At 49.2% G+C, this 24,459-nt stretch overlaps 1 protein-coding gene across 2 annotated transcripts in view; it reads left to right on the top strand.

The window, feature by feature from the left end:
* Positions 1-24,459, top strand: part of LOC141273185 (caspase-7-like) — a 274,614-nt gene that overhangs the window by 76,269 nt on the left and 173,886 nt on the right. For both annotated transcript variants that reach the window (XM_073684670.1, XM_073684671.1), the window contains one exon: positions 20,983-21,128. In XM_073684670.1, coding sequence (XP_073540771.1) covers positions 20,983-21,128 — 146 coding nt within the window. The remainder of the gene's footprint in view (positions 1-20,982; positions 21,129-24,459) is intronic.

The raw sequence follows: 24,459 nt of genomic DNA, 5'->3' as shown, positions 1-24,459 counted from the left end.
GGGATGATCTGCGGATGATACACTGTTATGGGGGATGATCTGCGGATGATACACTGTTATGGGGGATGATCTGCGGATGATACACTGTTATGGGGGATGATCTGCGGATGATACACTTATGGGGGATGATCTGCGGATGACACACTGTTATGGGGGGATGATCTGCGGATGTCGCACTGTTATGGGGATGATCTGCGGATGATGCACTGTTATGGGGGATGATTTGCAGATGTCGCACTGTTATGGGGGGATGATCTGCGGATGATACACTGTTATGGGGGATGATCTGCGGATGATACACTGTTATGTGGGATGATCTGCGGATGATACACTGTTATGGGGGATGATCTGCGGATGTCGCACTGTTATGGGGGATGATCTGTGGATGATACACTGTTATGGGGGATGATCTGTGGATGATACACTGTTATGGGGGATGATATGCGGATGATACACTGTTATGGGGGGATGATCTGTGGATGATACACTGTTATGGGGGGATGATCTGCGGATGATACACTGTTATGGCGGGATGATCTGCGGATGATACACTGTTATGGGGGATCTGTGGATGATGCACTGCTATGGGGATCTGTGGATGACGCGCTGTTATGGGGGATCTGTGGATGACGCGCTGTTATGGGGGATCTGTGGATGATGCCCTGTTATGGGGGATCTGTGGATAACACACTGTTATGGGGGATGATCTGTGGATGATGCACTGTTATGGGGGATGATCTGCGGATGATACACTGTTATGTGGGATGATCTGCGGATGATACACTGTTATGGGGGATGATCTGCGGATGTCGCACTGTTATGGGGGATGATCTGCGGATGATACACTGTTATGGGGGGATGATCTGCGGATGTTGCACTTTTATGGGGGATGATCTGCGGATGATACACTGTTATGGGGGATGATCTGCGGATGATACACTGTTATGGGGGATGATCTGCGGATGATACACTGTTATGGGGGGATGATTTGCGGATGTCGCACTGTTATGGGGGATGATCTGCGGATGATACACTGTTATGGGGGATGATCTGCGGATGATACACTGTTATGGGGGATGATCTGCGGATGATACACTTATGGGGGATGATCTGCGGATGACACACTGTTATGGGGGGATGATCTGCGGATGTCGCACTGTTATGGGGATGATCTGCGGATGATGCACTGTTATGGGGGATGATTTGCAGATGTCGCACTGTTATGGGGGGATGATCTGCGGATGATACACTGTTATGGGGGATGATCTGCGGATGATACACTGTTATGTGGGATGATCTGCATATGATACACTGTTATGGGGGATGATCTGCGGATGATACACTGTTATGGGGGATGATCTGCGGATGTCGCACTGTTATGGGGGATGATCTGTGGATGATACACTGTTATGGGGGATGATCTGTGGATGATACACTGTTATGGGGGATGATTTGCAGATGTCGCACTGTTATGGGGGGATGATCTGCGGATGATACACTGTTATGGGGGATGATCTGCGGATGATACACTGTTATGTGGGATGATCTGCGGATGATACACTGTTATGGGGGATGATCTGCAGATGATACACTGTTATGTGGGATGATCTGCGGATGACACACTGTTATGGGGGGATGATCTGCGGATGTCGCACTGTTATGGGGATGATCTGCGGATGATGCACTGTTATGGGGGATGATCTGCGGATGATACACTGTTATGTGGGATGATCTGCGGATGATACACTGTTATGTGGGATGATCTGCGGATGACACACTGTTATGGGGGGATGATCTGCGGATGTCACACTGTTATGCGGATGATCTGCGGATGATACACTGTTATGGGGGGATGATCTGCGGATGTTGCACTTTTATGGGGGATGATCTGCGGATGATACACTGTTATGGGGGATGATCTGCGGATGATACACTGTTATGGGGGATGATCTGCGGATGATACACTGTTATGGGGGGATGATTTGCGGATGTCGCACTGTTATGGGGGATGATCTGCGGATGATACACTGTTATGGGGGATGATCTGCGGATGATACACTGTTATGGGGGATGATCTGCGGATGATACACTTATGGGGGATGATCTGCGGATGACACACTGTTATGGGGGGATGATCTGCGGATGTCGCACTGTTATGGGGATGATCTGCGGATGATGCACTGTTATGGGGGATGATTTGCAGATGTCGCACTGTTATGGGGGGATGATCTGCGGATGATACACTGTTATGGGGGATGATCTGCGGATGATACACTGTTATGTGGGATGATCTGCATATGATACACTGTTATGGGGGATGATCTGCGGATGATACACTGTTATGGGGGATGATCTGCGGATGTCGCACTGTTATGGGGGATGATCTGTGGATGATACACTGTTATGGGGGATGATCTGTGGATGATACACTGTTATGGGGGATGATTTGCAGATGTCGCACTGTTATGGGGGGATGATCTGCGGATGATACACTGTTATGGGGGATGATCTGCGGATGATACACTGTTATGTGGGATGATCTGCGGATGATACACTGTTATGGGGGATGATCTGCAGATGATACACTGTTATGTGGGATGATCTGCGGATGACACACTGTTATGGGGGGATGATCTGCCGATGTCGCACTGTTATGGGGATGATCTGCGGATGATGCACTGTTATGGGGGATGATCTGCGGATGATACACTGTTATGTGGGATGATCTGCGGATGATACACTGTTATGTGGGATGATCTGCGGATGACACACTGTTATGGGGGGATGATCTGCGGATGTCACACTGTTATGCGGATGATCTGCGGATGATGCACTGTTATGGGGGATGATTTGCAGATGTCGCACTGTTATGCGGATGATCTGCGGATGATGCACTGTTATGGGGGATGATTTGCAGATGTCGCACTGTTATGGGGGGATGATCTGCGGATGATACACTGTTATGTGGGATGATCTGCATATGATACACTGTTATGTGGGATGATCTGCGGATGATACACTGTTATGGGGGATGATCTGCGGATGTCGCACTGTTATGGGGGATGATCTGCGGATGATACACTGTTATGGGGGATGATCTTTGGATGATACACTGTTATGGGGGATGATCTGTGGATGATACACTGTTATGGGGGATGATCTGTGGATGACACACTGTTATGGGGGATGATTTGCAGATGTCGCACTGTTATGGGGGGATGATCTGCGGATGATACACTGTTATGGGGGATGATCTGTGGATGATACACTGTTATGGGGGGATGATCTGCGGATGATACACTGTTATGTGGGATGATCTGCGGATGATACACTGTTATGGGGGATGATCTGTGGATGATACACTGTTATGGGGGATGATCTGTGGATGATACACTGTTATGGGGGATGATCTGTGGATGACACACTGTTATGGGGGGATGATCTGCGGATGATACACTGTTATGTGGGATGATCTGCGGATGATGCACTGTTATGGGGGATGATTTGCAGATGTCGCACTGTTATGGGGGGATGATCTGCGGATGATACACTGTTATGGGGGATGATCTGTGGATGATACACTGTTATGGGGGGATGATCTGCGGATGATACACTGTTATGTGGGATGATCTGCGGATGATACACTGTTATGGGGGATGATCTGCGGATGTCGCACTGTTATGGGGGATGATCTGTGGATGATACACTGTTATGGGGGATGATCTGTGGATGATACACTGTTATGGGGGATGATCTGTGGATGATACACTGTTATGGGGGATGATCTGTGGATGACACACTGTTATGGGGGATGATTTGCAGATGTCGCACTGTTATAGGGGGATGATCTGCGGATGATACACTGTTATGGGGGATGATCTGCGGATGTCGCACTGTTATGGGGGATGATCTGTGGATGATACATTGTTATGGGGGATGATCTGCGGATGATACACTGTTATGGGGGATGATCTGCGGATGTCGCACTGTTATGGGGGATGATCTGTGGATGATACATTGTTATGGGGGATGATCTGCGGATGATACACTGTTATGGGGGATGATCTGCGGATGTCGCACTGTTATGGGGGGATGATCTGTGGATGATACACTGTTATGGGGGATGATCTGCGGATGATACACTGTTATGGGGGATGATCTGCGGATGTCGCACTGTTATGGGCGATGATCTGCGGATGATACACTGTTATGGGGGGATGATCTGCGGATGTTGCACTGTTATGTGGGATGATCTGCGGATGATACACTGTTATGGGGGATGATCTGTGGATGATGCACTGTTATGGGGGATGATCTGTGGATGACGCACTGTTATGGGGGATGATCTGTGGATGACGCACTGTTATGGGGGATGATCTGTGTATGATGCACTGTTATGGGGGATGATCTGTGGATGACGCACTGTTATGGGGGATGATCTGTGGATGACGCACTGTTATGGGGGATGATCTGTGGATGACGCACTGTTATGGGGGATGATCTGTGGATGACGCACTGTTATGGGGGATGATCTGTGGATGACGCACTGTTATGGGGGATGATCTGTGTATGATGCACTGTTATGGGGGGATGATCTGCAGATGATACACTGTTATGGGGGATGATCTGTTGATGACGCACTGTTATGGGGGATGATCTTTGGATGACGCACTGTTATGGGGGATGATCTGTTGATGACGCACTGTTATGGGGGATGATCTGTGGATGATGCACTGTTATGGGGGATGATCTTTTGATGATGCACTGTTATGGGGGATGATCTGTGGATGACGCACTGTTATGGGGGATGTTCTGTGGATGATGCACTGTTATGGGGGATGATCTGTTGATGATGCACTGTTATGGGGGATGATCTGTGGATGACGCACTGTTATGGGGGATGTTCTGTGGATGACGCACTGTTATGGGGGATGTTCTGTGGATGATGCACTGTTATGGGGGATGATCTGTTGATGATGCACTGTTATGGGGGATGATCTGTGGATGACGCACTGTTATGGGGGATGATCTGTGGATGACGCACTGTTATGGGGGATGATCTGCGGATGATACACTGTTATGGAGGATGATCTGTGGATGATGCACTGTTATGGAGGATGATCTGTGGATGATACACTGTTATGGGGGATGATCTGTTGATGATGCACTGTTATGGGAGATGATCTGTGGATGATACACTGTTATGGGGGATGATCTGCGGATGTCGCACTGTTATGGGGGATGATCTGCGGATGATGCACTGTTATGGGGGATGATCTGCGGATGATACACTGTTATGGGGGATGATCTGTGGATGACGCACTGTTATGGGGGATGATCTGCGGATGATACACTGTTATGGGGGATGATCTGCGGATGATACACTGTTATGGGGGGATGATCTGCGGATGTCGCACTGTTATTGGGGATGATCTGTTGCTGATGCACTGTTATGGGGGATGATCTGTTGATGACGCACTGTTATGGGGGATGATCTGTGGATGACTCACTGTTATCGGGGATGATCTGTGGATGATACACTGTTATGGGGGGATGATCTGTGGATGATACACTGTTATGGGGGATGATCTGTGGATGACGCACTGTTATGTGGGATGATCTGCGGATGATACACTGTTATGGGGGATGATCTGTGGATGACGCACTGTTATGGGGGATGATCTGCGAGTGTCGCACTGTTATGGGGGGATGATCTGCGGATGTCGCATTGTTATGGGGGATGATCTGCAGATGTCGCTCTGTTATGGGGGATGATTTGCGGATGATACACTGTTATAGGGGATGATCTGCGGATGATGCACTGTTATGGGGGATTATCTGTTGATGACGCACTGTTATGGGGGATGATCTGTGGATGACGCACTGTTATGGGGGATGATCTGTGGATGACGCACTGTTATGGGGGATGATCTGTGGATGATACACTATTATGGGGGATGATCTGCGGATGATACACTGTTATGGGGGATTATCTGTGGATGATACACTGTTATGGGGGGATGATCTGCAGATGATACACTGTTATGGGGGATGATCTGTTGATGACGCACTGTTATGGGGGATGATTTGTGGCTGACGCACTGTTATGGGGGATGATCTGTGGATGACACACTTATGGGGGGATGATCTGCGGATGATACACTGTTATGGCGGATGATCTGTGGATGATACACTGTTATGGGGGGATGATCTGCAGATGATATATTGTTATGGGGGATCTGTGGATGATACACTGTTATGGGGGATGATCTGCGGATGATACACTGTTATGGGGGATGATCTGTGGATGATACACTGTTATGGGGGATGATCTGCGGATGTCGCACTGTTATGGGGGATGATCTGTGGATGATGCACTGTTATGGAGGATGATCTGTGGATGATACACTGTTATGGGGGATGATCTGCGGATGTCGCACTGTTATGGGGGATGATCTGTGGATGATACACTGTTATGGGGAATGATCTGTGGATGATGCACTGTTATGGGGGATGATCTGCGGATGATGCACTGTTATGGGAGATGATCTGCGGATGATACACTGTTATGGGGGGATGATCTGCGGATGTCGCACTGTTATGGGGGATGATCTGTGGATGATACACTGTTATGGGGGGATGATCTGTGGATGACGCACTGTTATGGGGAATGATCTGTGGATGATGCACTGTTATGGGGGGATGATCTGCGGATGATGCACTGTTATGGGGGATGATCTGTGGATGATGCACTGTTATGGGGGGATGATCTGCGGATGTCGCACTGTTATGGGGGATGATCTGTGGATGATACACTGTTATGGGGGATGATCTGCGGATGTCGCACTGTTATGGGGGATGATCTGTGGATGATACACTGTTATGGGGGGATGATCTGTGGATGACGCACTGTTATGGGGAATGATCTGTGGATGATGCACTGTTATGGGGGATGATCTGCGGATGATGCACTGTTATGGGAGATGATCTGCGGATGATACACTGTTATGGGGGATGATCTGCGGATGATGCACTGTTATGGGGGGATGATCTCTGGATGATGCACTGTTATGGGGGATGATCTGTGGATGATACACTGTTATGGGGGGATGATCTGTGGATGATGCACTGTTGTGGGGGGATGATCTGTGGATGACACACTGTTATGGGGGATGATCTGTGGATGACACACTGTTATGGGGGGATGATCTGTGGATGATACACTGTTATGGGGGATGATCTGCGGATGATGCACTGTTATGGGGGATGATCTGTGGATGATGCACTGTTATGGGGGGATGATCTGCGGATGTCGCACTGTTATGGGGGATGATCTGTGGATGATACACTGTTATGGGGGATGATCTGCGGATGTCGCACTGTTATGGGGGATGATCTGTGGATGATACACTGTTATGGGGGGATGATCTGTGGATGACGCACTGTTATGGGGAATGATCTGTGGATGATGCACTGTTATGGGGGATGATCTGCGGATGATGCACTGTTATGGGAGATGATCTGCGGATGATACACTGTTATGGGGGATGATCTGCGGATGATGCACTGTTATGGGGGGATGATCTGTGGATGATGCACTGTTATGGGGGATGATCTGTGGATGATACACTGTTATGGGGGGATGATCTGTGGATGATGCACTGTTATGGGGGGATGATCTGTGGATGACACACTGTTATGGGGGATGATCTGTGGATGACACACTGTTATGGGGGGATGATCTGTGGATGATGCACTGTTATGGGGGGATGATCTGTGGATGACACACTGTTATGGGGGATGATCTGCGGATGTCGCACTGTTATGGGGGATGATCTGTGGATGATACACTGTTATGGGGGGATGATCTGTGGATGACGCACTGTTATGGGAGATGATCTGCGGATGATACACTGTTATGGGGGGATGATCTGCGGATGATACACTGTTATGGGGGATGATCTGTGGATGACGCACTGTTATGGGGGATGATCTGTGGATGACACACTGTTATGGGGGATGATCTGTGGATGACGCACTGTTATGGGGGATCATCTGTGGATGACGCACTGTTATGGGGATGATCTGCGGATGTCGCACTGTTATGGGGGATGATCTGCGGATGTCGCACTGTTATGGGGGATGATCTGCGGATGTCGCACTGTTATGGGGGATGATCTGCAGATGTCGCACTGTTATGGGGGATGATCTGCGGATGTCGCACTGTTATGGGGGATGATCTGCGGATGATGCACTGTTATGGGGGATGATCTGCGGATGTCGCACTGTTATGGGGGATGATCTGCAGATGTCGCACTGTTATGGGGGGATGATCTGCGAATGTCGCACCGTTATGGGGGATGATCTGCGGATGATACACTGTTATTGGGGGATGATCTGCAGATGTCGCACTGTTATAGGGGATGATCTGCGGATGATGCACTGTTATGGGGGATGATCTGCGGATGTCGCACTGTCATGGGGGATGATCTGCAGATGTCGCACTGTTATGGGGGGATGATCTGCGAATGTCGCACCGTTATGGGGGATGATCTGTGGATGATACACTGTTATGGGGGGATGATCTGCGGATGTCGCACTGTTATAGGGGATGATCTGCGGATGATACACTGTTATGGGGGGATGATCTGCAGATGTCGCACTGTTATAGGGGAAGATCTGCGGATGATGCACTGTTATGGGGCGATGATCTGCGGATGATGCACTGTTATGGGGGATGATCTGCGGATGTCGCACTGTTATGGGGGATGATCTGCGGATGATACACTGTTATGGGGGATGATCTGTGTATCATACACTGTTATGGGGAGATGATTTGCAGATGATGCACTGTTATGGGGGAATGATCTGCGGATGATACACTGTTATGGGGGGATGATCTGTGGATGATGCACTGTTATGGGGGATGATCTACTGATGTCGCACTGTTATGGGGGATGATCTGTGGATGACGCACTGTTATGGGGGGATGATCTGCGGATGATACACTGTTATGGGGGATGATCTGTGGATGACACACTGTTATGGGGGATGATCTGTGGATGATGCACTGTTATGGGGGATGATCTGTGGATGACACACTGTTATGGGGGATGATCTGTGGATGACACACTGTTATGGGGGATGATCTGTGGATGACGCACTGTTATGGGGGATGATCTGTGGATGACACACTGTTATGGGGGATGATCTGTGGATGACACACTGTTATGGGGGATGATCTGTGGATGACGCACTGTTATGGGGGATGATCTGCGGATGATACACTGTTATGGGGGATGATCTGCAGATGTCGCATTGTTATGGGGGGATGATCTGTGGATGACACACTATTATGGGGGATGATCTGCAGATGTCGCACTGTTATGGGGGGATGATCTGTGGATGACGCACTGTTATGGGGGATGACCTGTGGGTGACACACTGTTATGGGGGATGATCTGCGGATGTCGCATTGTTATGGGGGATGATCTGCAGATGTCGGACTGTTATGGGGGGATGATCTGTGGGTGACACACTGTTATGGGGGATTATCTGCAGATGTCGCATTGTTATGGGGGATGATCTGCAGATGTCGCATTGTTATGGGGGGATGATCTGCAGATGTTGCACTGTTTTGGGGGATGATCTGCGGATGACGCACTGTTATGGGGGATGATCTGCGGATGATGCACTGTTATGGGGGATGATCTGCGGATGATGCACTGTTATGGGGGGATGATCTGCGGATGTCGCACTGTTATCGGGGGATGATCTGCAGATGTCGCACTGTTATGGGGGATGATCTGCGGATGATGCACTGTCATGGGGGGATGATCCGTGGATGACGCACTGTTATGGGGGAATGATATGCGGATGATACACTGTTATGGGGGAATGATCTGTGGATGATACACTGTTATGGGGGGATGATCTGCGGATGATACACTGTTATGGTGGGATGATCTGTGGATGACGCACTGTTATGGGGGATGATCTGCGGATGATGCACTGTCATGGGGGGATGATCCGTGGATGACGCACTGTTATGGGGGAATGATATGCGGATGATACACTGTTATGGGGGGATGATCTGTGGATGATACACTGTTATGGGGGGATGATCTGCGGATGATACACTGTTATGGGGGATGATCTGCGGATGTCGCACTGTTATGGGGCAGATGATCTGCAGATGTCGCACTGTTATGGGGGGATGATCTGCGGATGTCGCACTGTTATGGGGGAATGATCTGCGGATGATACACTGTTATGGGGGATGATCTGCGGATGATGCACTGTTATAGGGGATGATCTGTGGATGATACACTGTTATGGGGGGATGATCTGTGGATGATACACTGTTATGGGGGGATGATCTGCGGATGATACAATGTTATGGGGGGATGATCTGCGGATGATACACTGTTATAGGGGATGATCTGCGGATGATACACTGTTATGGGGGATGATCTGCGGATGATACACTGTTATAGGGGATATGGCGGATGATCTGCGGATGATACACTGTTATGGGGGATGATCTGTGGATGATGCACTGTTATGGGGGGATGATCTGCGGATGTCGCACTGTTATGGGGGAATGATCTGCGGATGATACACTGTTATGGGCCAATGATCTGCGGATGATACACTGTTATAGGGGATGATCTGCGGATGATGCACTGTTATAGGGGATATGGCGGATGATCTGCGGATGATACACTGTTATAGGGGATGATCTGCGGATGATGCACTGTTATAGGGGATGATCTGCGGATGATACACTGTTATAGGGGATGATCTGCGGATGATACACTGTTATAGGGGATGATCTGCGGATGATACACTGTTATAGGGGATGATCTGCGGATGATGCACTGTTATAGGGGATATGGCGGATGATCTGCGGATGATACACTGTTATAGGGGATGATCTGCGGATGATACACTGTTATAGGGGATATGGCGGATGATCTGCGGATGATACACTGTTATGGGGGATGATCTGTGGATGATACACTGTTATGGGGGATGATCTGCAGATGTCTCACTGTTATGTGGGATGATCTGCGGATGATACACTGTTATGGGGGATGATCTGCAGATGTCGCACTGTTATGGGGGATGATCTGCGGATGTCGCACTGTTATGGGGGATGATCTGCGGATGATACACTGTTATGGGGGATGATCTGCGGATGATGCACTGTTATGGAGGATGATCTGCGGATGTCGCACTGTTATGGGGGATGATCTGCGGATGATACACTGTTATGGGGATGATCTGCGGATGTCGCACTGTTATGTGGGATGATCTGCGGATGATACACTGTTATGGGGGATAATCTGCAGATGTCGCACTGTTATGGGGGGATGATCTTCGGATGATACACTGTTATGGGGGATGATCTGTGGATGATACACTGTTATGGGGGATGATCTGCAGATGTCGCACTGTTATGGGGGGATGATCTGCAGATGATACACTGTTATGGGGGATGATCTGCAGATGACGCACTGTTATGGGGGGATGATCTGTGGATGTCGCACTGTTATGGGGGATGATCTGTGGATGATACACTGTTATGGGGGATGATCTGCGGATGATACACTGTTATGGGGGATGATCTGTGGATGACGCACTGTTATGGGGGATGATCTGCGGATGATACACTGTTATGGGGGTTGATCTGTGGATGACACACTGTTATGGGGGGATGATCTGCGGATGATACACTGTTATGAGGGATGATCTGTGGATGATACACTGTTATGGGCGGATGATCTGCAGATTATATACTGTTATGGGGGATGATCTGTTGATGATGCACTGTTATGGGGGATGATCTGTGGATGACGCACTGTTATGGGGGATGATCTGTTGATGACACACTGTTATGGGGGGTGATCTGTGGATGACGCACTGTTATGGGGGATGATCTGTGGATCACGCACTGTTATGGGGGGATGATCTGCAGATGATACACTGTTATGGGGGATGATCTGTGGATGACACACTGTTATGGGGGATGATCTGTGGATGACGCACTGTTATGGGGGATGATCTGTGGATGATGCACTGTTATGGGGGATGATCTGTGGATGACGCACTGTTATGGGGGATGATCTGTGGATGACGCACTGTTATGGGCGGATGATCTGCAGATGATACACTGTTATGGGGGATGATCTGTGGATGACACACTGTTATGGGGGATGATCTGTGGATGACGCACTGATATGGGGGGATGATCTGTGGATGATGCACTGTTATGGGGGATGATCTGTGGATGATGCACTGTTATGGGGGATGATCTGTGGATGACGCACTGTTATGGGGGATGATCTGCGGATGATACACTGTTATGGGGGGATGATCTGCGGATGATACACTGTTATGGGGGATGATCTGTGGATGATGCACTGTTATGGGGGGATGATCTGTGGATGATGCACTGTTATGGGGGATGATCTGTGGATGATGCACTGTTATGGGGGGATGATCTGTGGATGACGCACTGTTATGGGGGGATGATCTGTGGATGATGCACTGTTATGGGGGATGATCTGTGGATGACGCACTGTTATGGGGGATGATCTGCGGATGATACACTGTTATGGGGGGATGATCTGCGGATGATACACTGTTATGGGGGGATGATCTGCGGATGATACACTGTTATGGGGGGATGATTTGCGGATGTCGCACTGTTATGGGGGATGATCTGCGGATGATACACTGTTATGGGGGATGATCTGCGGATGATACACTGTTATGGGGGATGATCTGCGGATGATACACTGTTATGGGGGATGATCTGCGGATGATACACTTATGGGGGATGATCTGCGGATGACACACTGTTATGGGGGGATGATCTGCGGATGTCGCACTGTTATGGGGATGATCTGTGGATGACGCACTGTTATGGGGGATGATCTGTGGATGATGCAGTGTTATGGGGGGATGATCTGTGGATGATACACTGTTATGGGGGATGATCTGTGGATGACGCACTGTTATGGGTGATGATCTGTGGATGATACACTGTTATGGGGGGATGATCTGTGGATGATACACTGTTATGGGGGATGATCTGTGGATGACGCACTGTTATGGGGGATGATCTGTGGATGATACACTGTTATGGGGGGATGATCTGTGGATGACACACTGTTATGGGGGGATGATCTGTGGATGATACACTGTTATGGGGGGATGATCTGCGGATGATACACTGTTATGGGGGGATGATTTGCGGATGTCGCACTGTTATGGGGGATGATCTGCGGATGATACACTGTTATGGGGGATGATCTGCGGATGATACACTGTTATGGGGGATGATCTGCGGATGATACACTGTTATGGGGGATGATCTGCGGATGATACACTTATGGGGGATGATCTGCGGATGACACACTGTTATTGGGGGATGATCTGCGGATGTCGCACTGTTATGGGGATGATCTGCGGATGATGCACTGTTATGGGGGATGATTTGCAGATGTCGCACTGTTATGGGGGGATGATCTGCGGATAATACACTGTTATGGGGGATGATCTGCGGATGATACACTGTTATGTGGGATGATCTGCATATGATACACTGTTATGTGGGATGATCTGCGGATGATACACTGTTATGGGGGATGATCTGTGGATGATACACTGTTATGGGGGATGATCTGTGGATGATACACTGTTATGGGGGATGATATGCGGATGTCGCACTGTTATGGGGGATGATCTGTGGATGATACACTGTTATGGGGGATGATCTGTGGATGATACACTGTTAAGGGGGATGATATGCGGATGATACACTGTTATGGGGGGATGATCTGTGGATGATACACTGTTATGGGGGATGATCTGCGGATGATACACTGTTATGGTGGGATGATCTGTGGATGATACACTGTTATGGGGGGATGATCTGCGGATGATACACTGTTATGTGGGATGATCTGTGGATGATACACTGTTATGGGGGATGATCTGCGGATGATACACTGTTATGTGGGATGATCTGCGGATGATACACTGTTATGGGGGATGATCTGCGGATGTCGCACTGTTATGGGGGATGATCTGCGGATGATACACTGTTATGGGGGGATGATCTGCGGATGTTGCACTTTTATGGGGGATGATCTGCGGATGATACACTGTTATGGGGGATGATCTGCGGATGATACACTGTTATGGGGGATGATCTGCGGATGATACACTGTTATGGGGGATCTGTGCATGATGCACTGTTATGGGGGATGATCTGTGGATGATACACTGTTATGGGGGATGATCTGTGGATGATACACTGTTATGGGGGATGATTTGCAGATGTCGCACTGTTATGGGGGGATGATCTGCGGATGACACACTGTTATGTGGGATGATCTGCGGATGATGCACTGTTATGTGGGATGATCTGCGGATGACACACTGTTATGGGGGGATGATCTGTGGATGATACACTGTTATGTGGGATGATCTGCATATGATACACTGTTATGTGGGATGATCTGTGGATGATACACTGTTATGGGGGATGATTTGCAGATGTCGCACTGTTATGGGGGGATGATCTGCGGATGATACACTGTTATGTGGGATGATCTGCATATGATACACTGTTATGTGGGATGATCTGCGGATGACACACTGTTATGGGGGGATGATCTGTGGATGATGCACTGTTATGTGGGATGATCTGCGGATGATACACTGTTATGTGGGATGATCTGCGGATGACACACTGTTATGGGGGGATGATCTGCGGATGTCGCACTGTTATGGGGGATGATTTGCAGATGTCGCACTGTTATGGGGGGATGATCTGCGGATGATACACTGTTATGGGGTCTGATCTGCGGATGATACACTGTTATGTGGGATGATCTGCGGATGATACACTGTTATGTGGGATGATCTGCGGATGACACACTGTTATGGGGGGATGATCTGCGGATGTCACACTGTTATGGGGATGATCTGCGGATGTCGCACTGTTATGGGGGGATGATCTGCGGATGATACACTGTTATGGGGGATGATCTGCGGATGATACACTGTTATGTGGGATGATCTGCATATGATACACTGTTATGTGGGATGATCTGCGGATGATACACTGTTATGGGGGATGATCTGCGGATGTCGCACTGTTATGGGGGATGATCTGTGGATGATACACTGTTATGGGGGATGATCTGTGGATGATGCACTGTTATGGGGGATGATCTGTGGATGACACACTGTTATGGGGGATGATTTGCAGATGTCGCACTGTTATGGGGGGATGATCTGCGGATGATACACTGTTATGGGGGATGATCTGTGGATGATACACTGTTATGGGGGATGATCTGTGGATGATACACTGTTATGGGGATGATCTGTGGATGACACACTGTTATGGGGGATGATTTGCAGATGTCGCACTGTTATGGGGGGTGATCTGCAGATGATACACTGTTATGGGGGATGATCTGTGGATGATACACTGTTATGGGGGGATGATCTGCGGATGATACACTGTTATGTGGGATGATCTGCGGATGATACACTGTTATGGGGGATGATCTGCGGATGTCGCACTGTTATGGGGGATGATCTGTGGATGATACACTGTTATGGGGGATGATCTGTGGATGATACACTGTTATGGGGGATGATCTGCGGATGTCGCACTGTTATGGGGGATGATCTGTGGATGATACATTGTTATGGGGGATGATCTGCGGATGATACACTGTTATGGGGGATGATCTGCGGATGTCGCACTGTTATGGGGGATGATCTGCGGATGATACACTGTTATGGGGGGATGATCTGCGGATGTCGCACTGTTATGGGGGATGATCTGCGGATGATACACTGTTATGGGGGGATGATCTGCTTATGATGCACTGTTATGGGGGATGATCTGCGGATGTCGCACTGTTATGGGCGATGATCTGCGGATGATACACTGTTATGGGGGGATGATCTGCGGATGTTGCACTGTTATGTGGGATGATCTGCGGATGATACACTGTTATGGGGGATGATCTGCAGATGTCGCACTGTTATGTGGGATGATCTGCGGATGATACACTGTTATGGGGGGATGATCTGCAGATGATACACTGTTATGGGGGATGATCTGTTGATGACGCACTGTTATGGGGGATGATCTGTGGATGACGCACTGTTATGGGGGATGATCTGTTGATGACGCACTGTTATGGGGGATGATCTGTGGATGATGCACTGTTATGGGGGATGATCTGTTGATGATGCACTGTTATGGGGGATGATCTGTGGATGACGCACTGTTATGGGGGATGTTCTGTGGATGATGCACTGTTATGGGGGATGATCTGTTGATGATGCACTGTTATGGGGGATGATCTGTGGATGACGCACTGCTATGGGGGATGATCTGTGGATGATGCACTGTTATGGGGGATGATCTGTGGATGACGCACTGTTATGGGGGATGATCTGTGGATGATGCACTGTTATGGGGGATGATCTGTTGATGATGCACTGTTATGGGGGATGATCTGTGGATGACGCACTGTTATGGGGGATGATCTGTGGATGATACACTGTTATGGGGGATGATCTGTTGATGATACACTGTTATGGGGGATGATCTGTTGATGATGCACTGTTATGGGGGATGATCTGTGGATGACGCACTGTTATGGGGGATGATCTGTGGATGATGCACTGTCATGGGGGATGATCTGCGGATGATACACTGTTATGGGGGATGATCTGTTGATGACGCACTGTTATGGGGGATGATCTGTGGATGATGCACTGTTATGGGGGATGATCTGTTGATGATACACTGTTATGGGGGATGATCTGTTGATGACGCACTGTTATGGGGGATGATCTGCGGATGATACACTGTTATGGGGGATGATCTGTGGATGACGCACTGTTATGGGGGATGATCTGTGGATGATGCACTGTTATGGGGGATGATCTGTTGATGATACACTGTTATGGGGGATGATCTGTTGATGATGCACTGTTATGGGGGATGATCTGTGGATGACGCACTGTTATGGGGGATGATCTGTGGATGATGCACTGTTATGGGGGATGATCTGTTGATGATACACTGTTATGGGGGATGATCTGTTGATGACGCACTGTTATGGGGGATGATCTGTGGATGATGCACTGTTATGGGGGATGATCTGTTGATGATACACTGTTATGGGGGATGATCTGTTGATGATGCACTGTTATGGGGGATGATCTGTGGATGACGCACTGTTATGGGGGATGATCTGTTGATGATGCACTGTCATGGGGGATGATCTGCGGATGATACACTGTTATGGGGGGATGATCTGCGGATGATACACTGTTATGGGGGGATGATCTGCGGATGATACACTGTTATGGGGGATGATCTGTGGATGACGCACTGTTATGGGGGATGATCTGTGGATGATGCACTGTTATGGGGGATGATCTGTTGATGATGCACTGTTAGGGGGGATGATCTGTGGATGACGCACTGTTATGGGGGATGATCTGCGGATGATACACTGTTATGGGGGGATGATCTGCGGATGATACACTGTTATTGGGGATGATCTGTGGATGACGCACTGTTATGGGGGATGATCTGTGGATGACGCACTGTTATGGGAGATGATCTGTGGATGACTCACTGTTTTGGGGGATGATCTGCGGATGATACACTGTTATGTGGGATGATCTGCGGATGATACACTGTTATGGGGGATGATCTGCGGATGATACACTGTTATGGGGGATGATCTGTGGATGACGCACTGTTTTGGGGGATGATCTGCGGATGATACACTGTTATGGGGGATGATCTGTGGATGACGCACTGTTTTGGGGGATGATCTGCGGATGATACACTGTTATGTGGGATGATCTGCGGATGATACACTGTTATGGGGGATGATCTGTGGATGACTCACTGTTTTGGGGGATGATCTGCGGATGATACACTGTTATGGGGGGATGATCTGCGGATGATGCACTGTTATGGGGGGATGATCTGCGGATGATACACTGTTATGGGGGATGATCTGTGGATGTCGCACTGTTATGGGGGATGATCTGCGGATGATACACTGTTATGGGGGATGATCTGCGGATGATACACTGTTATGGGGGGACGATCTGCAGATGTCGCACTGTTATAGGGGATGATCTGTGGATGTCGCACTGTTATGGGGGATGATCTGTGGATGATACACTGTTATGGGGGATGATCTGTAGATGATACACTGTTATGGGGGATGATCTGCAGATGTCGCACTGTTATGGGGGGATGATCTGCAGATGATACACTGTTATGGGGATGATCTGTGGATGTCACATTGTTATGGGGGATGATCTGTGGATAACACACTGTTATGGGGGGATGATCTGTGGATGATGCACTGTTATGGGGGATGATCTGCGGATGATACACTGTTATGGGGGGATGATCTGCGGATGATACACTGTTATGGGGGATGATCTGTGGATGATACACTGTTATGGGGGATGATCTGTGGATGATACACTGTTATGGGGGGATGATCTGCGGATGATACACTGTTATGGGGGATGATCTGTGGATGATACACTGTTATGGGGGATGATCTGTGGATGACGCACTGTTATGGGGGATGATCTGTGGATGATACACTGTTATGGGGGATGATCTGTGGACGACACACTATTATGGGGGATGTTCTGCGGGTGTCGCACTGTTATGAGGGATTATCTGCAGATGTCTCATTGTTATGGGGGATGATCTGCGGATGATGCACTGTTATGGGGGATGATCTGCGGATGACGCACTGTTATGGGGGATGATCTGCGGATGATACACTGTTATGGGGGATGATCTGTGGATGATACACTGTTATGGGGGATGATCTGCGGATGATACACTGTTATGGGGGATGATCTGTGGATGATACACTGTTATGGGGGATGATCTGCGGATGATACACTGTTATGGGGGATGATCTGTGGATGATACACTGTTATGGGGGATGATCTGCGGATGATACACTGTTATGGGGGGATGATCTGCGGATGATACACTGTTATGGGGGATGATCTGCGGATGATACACTGTTATGGGGGATGATCTGTGGATGACGCACTGTTATGGGGGATGATCTGTGGATGATACACTGTTATGGGGGATGATCTGTGGACGACACACTATTATGGGGGATGTTCTGCGGGTGTCGCACTGTTATGAGGGATTATCTGCAGATGTCTCATTGTTATGGGGGATGATCTGCGGATGACGCACTGTTATGGGGGGATGATCTGTGGATGACGCACTGTCATGGGGGATGATCTGTGGATGATACACTGTTATGGGGGATGAGATGTGGATGACGCACTGTTATGGGGGATGATCTGTGGATGACGCACTGTTATGGGGGGATGATCTGCGGATGATACACTGTTATGGGGGATGATCTGCGGATGTCGCACTGTTATGGGGGATGAACTGCAGATGTTGCACTGTTATGGGGGATGATCTGCTGATGTCGCACTGTTATGGGGGATGATCTGCGGATGATGCACTGTTATGGGGGATGATCTGCGGATGATGCACTGTTATGGGGGGTTGATCTGTGGATGACGCACTGTTATGGGGGATGATCTGTGGATGATACATTGTTATGGGGGATGAGATGTGGATGACGCACTGTTATGGGGGATGATCTGTGGATGACGCACTGTTATGGGGGGATGATCTGCGGATGATACACTGTTATGGGGGATGATCTGCGGATGTCGCACTGTTATGGGGGATGAACTGCAGATGTTGCACTGTTATGGGGGGATGATCTGCTGATGTCGCACTGTTATGGGGGGATGATCTGCGGATGATGCACTGTTATGGGGGATGATCTGCGGATGATGCACTGTTATGGGGGGATGATCTGCAGATGTCGCACTGTTATAGAGGATGATCTGCGGATGATGCACTGTTATGGGGGGATGATCTGCAGATGTCGCACTGTTATGGGGGATGATCTGCGGATGACGCACTGTTATGGGGGATGATCAGCGGATGTCGCACTGTTATGGGGGATGATCTGTGGATGTCGCACTGTTATGGGGGGATGATCTGCGGATGATACACTGTTATGGGGGATGATCTGCGGATGTCGCACTGTTATGGGGGATGATCTGCGGATGATACACTGTTATGGGGGATGATCTGTGGATGATACACTGTTATGGGGGATGATCTGCGGATGACGCACTGTTATGGGGGATGATCTGCGGATGACGCACTGTTATGGGGGATGATCTGCAGATGATGCACTGTTATGGGGGGTTGATCTGCAGATGTCGCTCTGTTATAGAGGATGATCTGCGGATGTCGCACTGTTATGGGGGGATGATCTGCGAATGATACACTGTTATGGGGGATGATCTGCGGATGTCGCACTGTTATGGGGGATGATCTGCGGATGATACACTGTTATGGGGGAGGATCTGTGGATGATACACTGTTATGGGGGATGATCTGTGGATGATACACTGTTATGGGGGATGATCTGCGGATGATGCACTGTTATGGGGGATGATCTGCGGATGATACACTGTTATGGGGGATGATCTGCGGATGTCGCACTGTTATGGGGGATGATTTGTGGATGACACACTGTTATGGGGGATGATCTGTTGATGACGCACTGTTATTGGGGATGATCTGCGGATGTCGCAGTGTTATGGGGGATGATCTGCGGATGATGCACTGTTATGGGGGATGATCTGTGGATGTGGCACTGTTATGGGGGATGATCTGCGGATGTGGCACTGTTATGGGGGATGATCTGCGGATGTGGCACCTATGGGACACTATTTGGCAGTTATGTGGGTCGTGGTCTCTGGAGACCTTGTGTCCGGTATCAGTTCTGTATCGATGTTTTATATCACAATCTGATTTGTATTTTCTGACAGAAAGAAGAAAAATGACCAAGAGACATCAGAGAAGACGTCGGCATCGAACACGCGAATCCTCACCCCCGACTTCCAGTACAGAATGAATTATGGGAAAGTCGGGAAATGTGTCATCATTAACAACAAGAACTTCCAGGAGAAAACAGGTGACAGCAGCGAGAAGGGTCTAATGTCTCTACTGATGGATAGGAGGCATTCTCAGTGATGTCACCGCTGATCTCTACTGATGGATAGGCGGCATTCTCAGTGATGTCACTGCTGATCTCTGGTGATGGACAGGCGGCATTCTCAGTGATGTCACTGCTGATCTCTGGTGATGGATAGGCGGCATTCTCAGTGATGTCACCGCTGATCTCTACTGATGGATAGGCGGCATTCTCAGTGATGTCACTGCTGATCTCTAGTGATGGATAGGCGGCATTCTCAGTGATGTCACCGCTGATCTCTGGTGATGGATAGGTGGCATTCTCAGTGATGTCACCCCTGATCTCTAGTGATGGATAGGCGGCATTCTCAGTGATGTCACCGCTGATCTCTAGTGATGGATAGGCGGCATTCTTAGTGATGTCACCGCTGATCTCTAGTGATGGATAGGCGGCATTCTCAGTGATGTCACCGCTGATCTCTGGTGATGGATAGGCGGCATTCTCAGTGATGTCACCCCTGATCTCTGGTGATGGATAGGCGGCATTCTCAGTGATGTCACCGCTGATCTCTGGTGATGGATAGGCGGCATTCTCAGTGATGTCACTGCTGATCTCTAGTGATGGATAGGCGGCATTCTGAGTGATGTCACTGCTGATCTCTAGTGATGGATAGGCGGCATTCTCAGTGATGTCACCGCTGATCTCTGGTGATGGATAGGAGGCATTCTCAGTGATGTCACTGCTGATTTCTAGTGATGGATAGGCGGCATTCTCAGTGATGTCACCCCTGATCTCTGGTGATGGATAGGCGGCATTCTCAGTGATGTCACTGCTGATCTCTGGTGATGGACAGGCGGCATTCTCAGTGATGTCACTGCTGATCTCTGGTGATGGATAGGCGGCATTCTCAGTAATGTCACCGCTGATCTCTGGTGATGGATAGGCGGCATTCTTAGTGATGTCACCGCTGATCTCTAGTGATGGATAGGCGGCATTCTCAGTGATGTCACCGCTGATCTCTGGTGATGGATAGGTGGCATTCTCAGTGATGTCACCCCTGATCTCTAGTGATGGATAGGCGGCATTCTCAGTGATGTCACCGCTGATCTCTAGTGATGGATAGGCGGCATTCTTAGTGATGTCACCGCTGATCTCTAGTGATGGATAGGCGGCATTCTCAGTGATGTCACCGCTGATCTCTGGTGATGGATAGGCGGCATTCTCAGTGATGTCACCCCTGATCTCTGGTGATGGATAGGCGGCATTCTCAGTGATGTCACCGCTGATCTCTGGTGATGGATAGGCGGCATTCTCAGTGATGTCACTGCTGATCTCTAGTGATGGATAGGCGGCATTCTGAGTGATGTCACTGCTGATCTCTAGTGATGGATAGGCGGCATTCTCAGTGATGTCACCGCTGATCTCTGGTGATGGATAGGAGGCATTCTCAGTGATGTCACTGCTGATTTCTAGTGATGGATAGGCGGCATTCTCAGTGATGTCACCCCTGATCTCTGGTGATGGATAGGCGGCATTCTCAGTGATGTCACTGCTGATCTCTGGTGATGGACAGGCGGCATTCTCAGTGATGTCACTGCTGATCTCTGGTGATGGATAGGCGGCATTCTCAGTAATGTCACCGCTGATCTCTGGTGATGGATAGGCGGCATTCTTAGTGATGTCACCGCTGATCTCTAGTGATGGATAGGCGGCATTCTCAGTGATGTCACTGCTGATCTCTGGTGATGGATAGGCGGCATTCTCAGTGATGTCACTGCTGATCTCTGGTGATGGACAGGCGGCATTCTCAGTGATGTCACTGCTGATCTCTGGTGATGGATAGGCGGCATTCTCAGTAATGTCACCGCTGATCTCTGGTGATGGATAGGCGGCATTCTTAGTGATGTCACCGCTGATCTCTAGTGATGGATAGGCGGCATTCTCAGTGATGTCACCGCTGATCTCTGGTGATGGATAGGTGTCATTCTCAGTGATGTCACCCCTGATCTCTAGTGATGGATAGGCGGCATTCTCAGTGATGTCACCACTGATCTCTAGTGATGGATAGGCGGCATTCTTAGTGATGTCACCGCTGATCTCTAGTGATGGATAGGCGGCATTCTCAGTGATGTCACCGCTGATCTCTGGTGATGGATAGGCGGCATTCTCAGTGATGTCACCGCTGATCTCTAGTGATGGATAGGCGGCATTCTCAGTGATGTCACCGCTGATCTCTAGTGATGGATAGGCGGCATTCTCAGTGATGTCACCGCTGATCTCTGGTGATGGATAGGTGGCATTCTCAGTGATGTCACCTCTGATCTCTAGTGATGGATAGGCGGCATTCTCAGTGATGTCACCGCTGATCTCTGGTGATAGATAGGCGGCATTCTCAGTGATGTCACCCCTGATCTCTGGTGATGGATAGGCGGAATTCTCAGTGATGTCACCGCTGATCTCTGGTGATGGATAGGAGGCATTCTCAGTGATGTCACTGCTGATCTCTAGTGATGGATAGGCGGCATTCTCAGTGATGTCACTGCTGATCTCTAGTGATGGATAGGCCGCATTCTCAGTGATGTCACCGCTGATCTCTGGTGATGGATAGGCGGCATTCTCAGTGATGTCACGGCTGATTTCTAGTGATGGATAGGCGGCATTCTCAGTGATGTCACTGCTGATCTCTAGTGATGGATAGGCGGCATTCTCAGTGATGTCACCGCTGATCTCTGGTGATGGATAGGCGGCATTCTCAGTGATGTCACTGCTGATTTCTAGTGATGGATAGGCGGCATTCTCAGTGATGTCACCACTGATCTCTGGTGATAGGCGGCATTCTCAGTGATGTCACCGCTGATCTCTAGTGATGGATAGGCGGCATTCTCAGTGATGTCACTGCTGATTTCTAGTGATGGATAGGCGGCATTCTCAGTGATGTCACTGCTGATCTCTGGTGATGGATAGGCGGCATTCTCAGTGATGTCACTGCTGATCTCTGGTGATGGATAGGCGGCATTCTCAGTGATGTCACTGCTGATCTCTGGTGATGGATAGGCGGCATTCTCAGTGATGTCACCACTGATCTCTTGTGATTGGCGGCATTCTCAGTGATGTCACCGCTGATCTCTAGTGATGGATAGGCGGCATTCTCAGTGATGTCACTGCTGATTTCTAGTGATGGATAGGCGGCATTCTCAGTGATGTCACCACTGATCTCTGGTGATAGGCGGCATTCTCAGTGATGTCACCGCTGATCTCTAGTGATGGATAGGCGGCATTCTCAGTGATGTCACCGCTGATCTCTAGTGATGGATAGGCGGCATTCTCAGTG

This window comes from Phyllobates terribilis, unplaced genomic scaffold (assembly GCF_046119375.1).
Source record: "Phyllobates terribilis strain yellow unplaced genomic scaffold, ASM4611937v1 Scaffold_5__5_contigs__length_657084704, whole genome shotgun sequence".
In the NCBI taxonomy this organism is placed as follows: domain Eukaryota; kingdom Metazoa; phylum Chordata; class Amphibia; order Anura; family Dendrobatidae; genus Phyllobates; species Phyllobates terribilis.
The sequence above is the reverse complement of the archived record's forward strand: the minus strand, read 5'-3'. Positions and strand labels throughout refer to the sequence as shown.